General features: G+C 40.0%; 1 protein-coding gene across 1 annotated transcript; it reads left to right on the forward strand.

Moving 5' to 3' along the window:
* The first annotated feature begins 304 nt into the window (after window positions 1-304).
* Window positions 305-4673, forward strand: LOC112895218 (protein usf). The gene is made up of 5 exons (XM_025963151.1): window positions 305-490; window positions 1816-1958; window positions 2096-2225; window positions 3371-3562; window positions 4285-4673. Exons 1-5 carry the CDS (start codon window positions 335-337, stop codon window positions 4495-4497), a joined length of 834 nt encoding a protein of 277 aa, XP_025818936.1. The 5' UTR covers window positions 305-334; the 3' UTR covers window positions 4498-4673.
* Window positions 4674-8299: the final 3626 nt, after the last annotated feature.

The following is an 8299-nucleotide window of genomic DNA, read 5'->3' on the forward strand; positions in this document are numbered from 1 at the left end:
TACATGTTATCCCCCGTATGATAATGAAATTTTAACTATTTTCTTAATTATGTATGATATAATGTATTTTGATTTTTACTTTACCCGTAGCAACCGGCACAATCAGATAGATAATAGATATAGAAAACAAGAGCCAAGAGGGGGACACGCACCATCCAGAAACATTAACATAGCTGGGGTTGGGGCGAGCGATTGGATCGACCCACTGACTCGCCCCTTGCCACCCAAAAAGAAAAAGATCCAAAAAAGTAAAAGGGAAAAGAAACGAAAAGCAAAAATTACGGAACTAGCCTGGATTAGGTGCGGTGCGCCTGCGGGGAGGAATAAGGAAAGGATGGCCGCAGCGCTCCTACTCCGACGCGCCTGCTCCGCCTTCCTCTCCAGCACCACCACCGGCCCTCTCCCCCGCCTCCGGCAGCCCCGCGCCGCCATGGCCACCGACTCCTCCGCCGCCCCGTTCCAGAAGATCCAGATCCAGCGCGAGGACACGGTTCGTGGCCCTGCTCTCACTCTCTCCCCTGCCCTCTCGTCCGTCTCCTATCTCTCGACTCGCAAAACCCGTCGGCTCGGGAGGGCTTTTCTAGGGTTTTTCTGTACTTACCTCCGCTCTGTATGGCGATTGAGAGGATAATTTCTGTACTCACGGTTCGAATTTAGCTCACGTTTCACGGCGATTGAGAGGGTTTAGCGCTACTTTTTTACTTACGAGGATGAAATTATCTACTATGTTGTGATCGTTGTATATTTCTGGGTGGATTGTCTAGTGCAGGTACGCTGTGGTTTCACGAATTCTAAGCCGACAAATGGTTTTGATTTCTTCTCATACCCCTCCCTTTTCCTTTTCTCCTGGACTTAGGTTTTCTTCTCTTGGATGCTCTGAATCCCTCTTTATTTTTGTTTCCTCTGGTTTCTCTTTTTCTTTTCTCATATTATTTATCACAAGGAGGCCCGAGATGAAATTTTGTAACAAATGGACAAGAATCAACCACTGCCAAGGGCAATTAATTTTTACCTCATTGACTACATAGGCTCATATACGTTTATCACCTTATGTCAGTATTGGAATTTGCAATGTTTGCTCGTCTAGCTATTTCTCTATTGCATAAACTATGATAGTACTTTCAACTACATGAATGATTTAGTTGACAAAAAAGTACATGAGAGATTCCTATTTGGTGAATTTTGCAGAACTGCTATTATTCACCACAACTATCCATGGCTATGTGCATTTTTCCTATCCTTGTGTATTTCCTGTTACAGATTCCTATTTTGGATTATGGAGCATAAGCATTTTGACGGAGTTGGGTGTCTTAGTTAGAACTAATAACCTTGAGCATGGTATGCACATTGTCATAAAACAACCGAGTGTGTAGTGCATGGCGGATCCAAATATGAATTGTGATAGTTTGGGCAGGCAGGATGTCAGTCGCATAAGTAGGACAAAATAGTATAACAGGTTTTTTCCTATTGACATGTGCAGCGGGTTTGCAGTTTTGTGCCTAGCTGTTACTAGAAGGTTTGTGCATTAAAATAATGCTAGATATTGATGATTTAGCTTTCCTCAGGCTACGTCATATCGATTGGTATCAAGTTTCAAGTAATAACTGTATAAGTTACCCTGATAAACAATAACTGCATATACCTTGATACTAATCAAGGTTGTTAATATATATGGGCCCTATATATGGTAACCAAAAGCGTGAATCAGCCATTACGGGAAATAACAGGCTTGATGCTTTTTGTTAATTACTATGAATATGATATCCCATCTTTGATTTGTTATCTCGTATTCTAATGCTGCCTTCTGTTTTGCAGACTTTTGATGCCTATGTTGTTGGCAAAGAAAATGCTCCTGGAATTGTGGTTTTGCAAGAGTGGTGGGGAGTAGATTATGAGATAAAGAATCATGCGATCCACATTTCCCAACTTGGTGGAGGATACAGAGCACTTATTCCAGAGTAAAATCATGCCCTTTGTTGCTTTCTGTTTAATTGCTTCGGTATAAAATTGGTGCTTCATAAGATGCCGACACTTTCTAATAAGATTGTTACTCTGTCAAGCACTGCATTTCTTGATGTCATTTTTTCCTTCTCAGTTTGTACCGTGGAAAAGTTGCTCTGGATGTTGCTGAGGCACAGCATCTGATGGATGGTCTGGATTGGCAAGGCGCAGTTAAGGATATTCAGGCTTCAGTTAAATGGCTCAAGTCAAATGGATCACCCAAGGTAGAACCTTTCGTCTTTGTTCTTGTTTGGTCATTTGTTCTCTGTATTGGTGTATGCATTCAAATTTTTATACAATCTAAGTAGCTGGGAAATCATTTTGATTAACTGTTCTTATCCCATTGCAAAACTATTATAAGTCCCATAATAGCGTTCCTTCCTTGCGAAAGAATCATTATTGGCTCTCCTATGGTATTGAACACCAATACACAAAATAAATGAACACTTCATCAGTATTACAATTTATGCAGTTCTTCTGCACATTTGATTGCAAGATTACTCCTTTATTTTTGCACTATCTTAATGGGAAAGATACACAGCTTCTCTTTATGTTCAATGGAAAAGGTGTAAAACACTGAATGATTGGCAGTAGCATGTATGTTTGTGGTTTTGAACTTCTTTGTTTTTGCTCTATCTTAATGGGAAAGATACACAACTCTTCATTATGTTCAATGGAAAAGATGTAAAATAGACTGGCCATACAATTTACAGGCTTGGCCATCCAAAGGTACTATGTTATCTCCATATTGTGGAAAGAGCTCAAGTTTCTTATCTTCTTGTTAGCCTTTATCAGATCACATCCACTTATAATGACTTTTGGATTGATGAATATTGTTAAGCACACAAGTTGAAGTTTGCAATACTATTAACATGCATAAAAAGAAAAATAATAGCTCTGAACTCATAAAGAGTAAATTTAAACTTTTATTTTCAAGATGTTTATGTACTCCTGGAAATTATGAGATGTCGTAATCCTATTTGTCTGCATGGAGAAACAATTGAAGTTTCCTAATAAAATACTGAGGAACAATCTATGTTCTAGATATTTTTTAACTAGGGTATTATGTTACATTGTCTGAATAACTGGTGCATCATCCCTGAGTCATAGATTGCCCAGCAGCAGTAAGGAGTAAGGGCTAAAGGAGAAGTTGCTGACCAGTAATGAAAAAATTATGATGCAATTTGTGTAAGCAGATTAAACTTATCTAAATAAATTAGACTCAAGCTGAACATCCTGCAGGCCTACAAGCATTTATGCTGTGGAGTAGTCTTATATATTAACATGTTTACATATGTTCTGTTGAAAACAATGCATGTAATCAATAGCTTAATTATATGTTGATAACCTTCATCTTTTCTAAAATTAGGTTGGTGTTACCGGCTATTGCATGGGTGGTGCTTTATCAATTGCAAGTGGAGTTTTAGTTCCAGAGGTTGATGCTGTTGTTGCTTTCTATGGGACACCATCTTCTGAACTTGCCGACCCTTCTAAGGCTAAGGCTCCTATCCAGGCCCATTTTGGGGAGCATGACAGTTTTGTTGGGTTTTCGGATGTCACTGTAAGGCCATCCTTCACACGTTATTTATCTCGGTTGTTATGATATATGGCAAATCCATAATTTCACTTTCTGATTTTCTTTTTTCAACGCATGCTTTTCAATGTTTGATACTTAGTTTGCCCTTACTGTAATCTTTACTAAGACATTACCCAGGTTCTTTTTAATCTACAAGGTAGTTTATCATGTGGCAAATGTTGATGAACTGGTTGAGACTTGGAGCTTGCCCTGATACCATGTAGGACCTTGCCAATTGCCACTGACCGTAAATGTGTATAATAGGATCATGACTGCAATGTTAAAATGATTCGGCCTACATAATGCCTTTCACTACAAGAGCAATGCGAACCAGGTTTCAGAAATCTGTTCTCGATACTGTCTAGACCCAAGATGGAGCAAGGAATTACCATTTTAGTCATTGTCACCGTTCTATATGTTTTAGCCTTTTTCTTTATGTATATACTTTTCTGATGTCATGGTCAGAATGAAGTTAATGTTTGTAACGTTGTGTGACTATACCTGGCATTGTTGGATAACAATAAGCCCATCAACCAAGCAGAATATGTCTTAGTAATGTGTGAACGTGATTGCACATGATAGTATCCATATCTATAAATCTTGGTGCTCTCTATTTATTAATGCTCCAACTATCAAAGTTACAAGAATACCATATTCTGCATATATTGGACATGAGAATCTAACACTGCTCTTACATGATGTTTCAGGCGGCCAAGTCCCTGGAGGAGAAGCTCAAGTCTTCTGGGGTACCATATGAAGTCCACATATACCCTGGATGTTCGCACGCCTTCATGAACACTTCGCCCGAGGCCCTCAAGAGGAAGAAGGGAATGGGTCTGACTGATGAGAACCAGGAAGCCGTCGACCTGGCCTGGTCTCGCTTCTCTGCTTGGATGGGCCGTTTCCTTGGATCCGCTTGAGTCATTCCCCACTTCATGTGCTGTGTGATTATGTGTGGAGTCAAAAGGTCCCATGAATAAAATGTTCAGATCCAGGTTGCTGTATCCAAACCATACAAATGGACTGGGTTGTATTGCGCTTTGGATTTGGTTGTCGTTCTGCAGTTTATGAATGAACTGTGGTGTCTTGTGATTTCTGTGGATCGATACATATTGTGCAGTAGTTGGAATTCGTTGATGCCGTTTGGTTGGTAGCAGCGAGAAGGTAACTTTTACTACTGAACTCGAAGTATAACCTGGTAAAAAACGCCGGATCATTCTCTCGCCCAGTCTTTCCAATTTCGCGAGGCTCCCTCTGGATTCGATGACAATAATCGAGATCAGGCTAAACTGAGATGTTAGCAAATTTAACCTGTTTCTCAATTCAACAACGATATCGGCACAGTATAACTAATCGTCGATAGCTTGTGAAAACCTACAATTTTTATTTTGAAGATTCAACATTTAGTTCGATTATCAATTATTCAAGCAATGTTTACTTTGCAACGGAAAAGGTACCATTAAATTTGAAGAATTTTTATGGTTGTAATTTATTTTTTAAAAGATAATAATAATTTAAGAGAAATTAATGGTTAACAGTCGGTTCTGAAGACCATGAGGAGTCAATATTTTGAAACAGAGCGAGTATCTAAGTTGACATTAGTTAATACTCCTCTAACCTAGCTTAGCATACTTTGAACAGCAGAACATGTGTAAAAACTTGATTACACATTCAAAGTCTAGTTTTGCTTTAGTTCAAAGTTAAATTATGAGTTCGTACATTGAGTTTTTCTCAAATCTAAAGTTGAATAAACTTGGCTGGCTCATGTGTAAAAAGCTATGGGTTGAAGCTCAAAGTTCGTGGTTCACTCAATTCAAAGCTGGGAAGCCACGGGCACCCATGAATTTGAAATTCCGTATCCCGTAGTTAGAAGTATTCAGATAATAATCCTTTCACAATAAGCACTTTTTTAATGTGACCAATTCAATATTTTTTTTCAAAACACAGAACGCTCACGTATATGCACGTACACTCACCTCTGTTAATATAGGTGCGCAACCCTATCCTTATAAACATTCCCAAAGACTCAGCCAGTAGATCCTTGAGATCGACAAAGTCACAACAGGCATCTTGCAGTCGTTGAGCATATCGTCTAACTAAAAGAATAACATCAGTAAAATTTTAAAATAAATTTAGAAAAATATTAGCAAATATGCCGAGTCGATAACTTAAACCTGGATGGACAGGTACCACCCAAGAAACCTTACGAGCTCAGTTCGCAATCTGATATCTTCCTTTGATTCCATTTTTTACTAAACACTAGCAAATATGTTTCGACATTGCGGTGAAGATCATATTTATATATTATCATATTATAATAATGCTAAACGGGATTTAATATAATGCTAGTGGAATGCCGGTTTAGAAACACTAATATGCAATGGAAGCAATTGCATAATTTTGGGTGTTTAACATTATTTTCCATATGAATAAAAAAATTAAATAATCTTTAATGATCATAAAATTTGAATGAAAGAAACGAAAAATACTTTTAAAACAGTCAAAGACCGAGATAGCCTCGCGTCGGCCAGTACGCAAATTTGGGCCAAAACTCCCTACATGCCCAACTTTAACAGCTCAATCTCCCCTAAACTCCGCTCCCGTTCTTTTCACGTGAGAGGGGGATAACTGAGCAGTAGAAGTCAGGATAAAAATGGGATGGCATTGGCACCATACCTAACAAAATTATTGTTGTGTTTTAGGTTGACTATGCCGTAAGTATAACTAACCTTGGAAAAACAGCTCATGCCCACTTTACACCATGAGTGGATCACACCTACACTGCAACCTGCTTACGTTTTCATTCTCGCTTCGCGTATAAAGGTTAACATAAAATTACAATGCTTCCTAGAGTTGACTATTTAAGTTGATCTTCGTCACTTCAGCCTAGCAAGGTGGGATCAAATCCCATATACAATTGCTACCATGGAGGAGTTATCTACCCCATAGTCACATTTGGCCCATAGGCCTCACATTGACCCAGTTGAGATCTCTGCTGGATTTTGATGTTTTGGGTCGACCCAAAGAAACATCAGCAAGCAGTTATGTAGGCTTCTGCAGCAATCACCGAGAAGCCAACCTGCTCCTCGCTCTCTGGGTCTCTGCTCCTCATCGCCTGATGTCATCGTGCTCCTCGTCCACATCTTCAATGTACGGCAGCTGTGATGCCATCGTCGTGCTCTAGGCTCCAGTTGATTTGCTAGGTCTCGCTGCCGTTGTGGACGGCACTAGACAATGGAAAACCACGCCGCAAGGTAGGAAAAGCTCGGCTCCCGTCGGTTGCCTCCGGGTGCCAGTGCCGGCCTCACCAGTCACTCCGGGCGTTCGGGTTTACCCGATCGTTCGGATCGGGTAATTCGGGTAATATGAGAATTGGGTAATCGAGATTGATATCCGAAATCAGACCCGAACTTACGGGTACCCACCAGTTCAGGTTCGGATAATTTCGGGTTTGGGTATTGGGTACACTACTAGAAAACGGTTTATCGGTACCAGCACGTTAGTGCCGGTCAAAAACGAGCCGGCACTAACGTGCCTCAACAGTGTAAGGCGGGCACGTTAGTGCCGGCTAGAAACACCAGCCGGCACTAACGTGCCATCCCCCCAACTGTCAGACGGCTGCCACAACGGTCAAAACGCACGTTAGTGCCGGTCGGCATTTCTAGCCGGCACTAACTTGGTCAATTACAAGTTAGTGCCGGCTGTCTGCTCTAGCCGGCACTAAACGTACACAGTTAGTGCCGGCTAAGCCACTAGCCGGCACTAACTTGCCCCGTATATACCGGCCACTCCAAACCCAGCCCTCCATTTCATTTGGCGCTCCTTCTTCCCGAGCCTTCAACCGAGCTCTTCTCACTCCCATGGCGTGTTACAGGGGAGGTGCTGCCCATTTTTCCCCAAATTTGTGAGGATTTCACCCATCCAAGTGCACCAAAGGTTAGTATCTTCTTCCACTCTTTTTTCACGGTGTTTATTCTTTGTTTCATGCTTTCTAGATAAAGAAAATAGTGATTTGAAGGTTGAGAAAAAATGAGCATCATTTTCCGATTTGTTCATTAATTTGAGCAAAATAGAATCGATTTGTTACTTTTTAGAGAAGGTTTTCTAGATAGTTTGACTATGACACATTTAGAGTAATTTTTTTGAATTATTTCACGGGGGCATGTGTATATGTTACTATGCAAAATTTTAGAGATTTTAAGGATGAGGGACAATGAGCTAATTATTATTTCAATATGTTTATACTATCTATGGTGATTTCTCAATTTTAATCACACTGCAGTTCTTGATCCTACTAAACACTAATGTTATGAAAAAGAAACAAAACTATGTATACCATCTCATATCAAGTATGAAGAAATAACTTTTCCTTTAATTCATGAAAACATGACAAATAGACTTGTTGTTGTGGGGTTCATGGCCACAATACGAAACAAATCAGGGCACCCACTAGTTATTACATGCACAAGCCCAAGAAACTGAAATCAATCCCGACAAAGCAAATGCACCACAGCAAGATGTACAAAAAGGGGGTCGTGATCTATTGGACAACCCGCACACAATAAATGCACAAGCCATATAATAATCTCTAGAAAAATTTCTGCAAATTATAAATATCCCGATGTATGTATAATTCGAAGCTTTGCAAATAAATCTTGAGTAAAACTACAGAGGCAATTCACTGTAGAACTTTTCGAACTGTGTGGCTACTATTGAATGCAA

The sequence above is a fragment of the Panicum hallii genome, chromosome 5, assembly GCF_002211085.1.
Source record: "Panicum hallii strain FIL2 chromosome 5, PHallii_v3.1, whole genome shotgun sequence".
In the NCBI taxonomy this organism is placed as follows: Eukaryota; Viridiplantae; Streptophyta; class Magnoliopsida; order Poales; family Poaceae; genus Panicum; species Panicum hallii.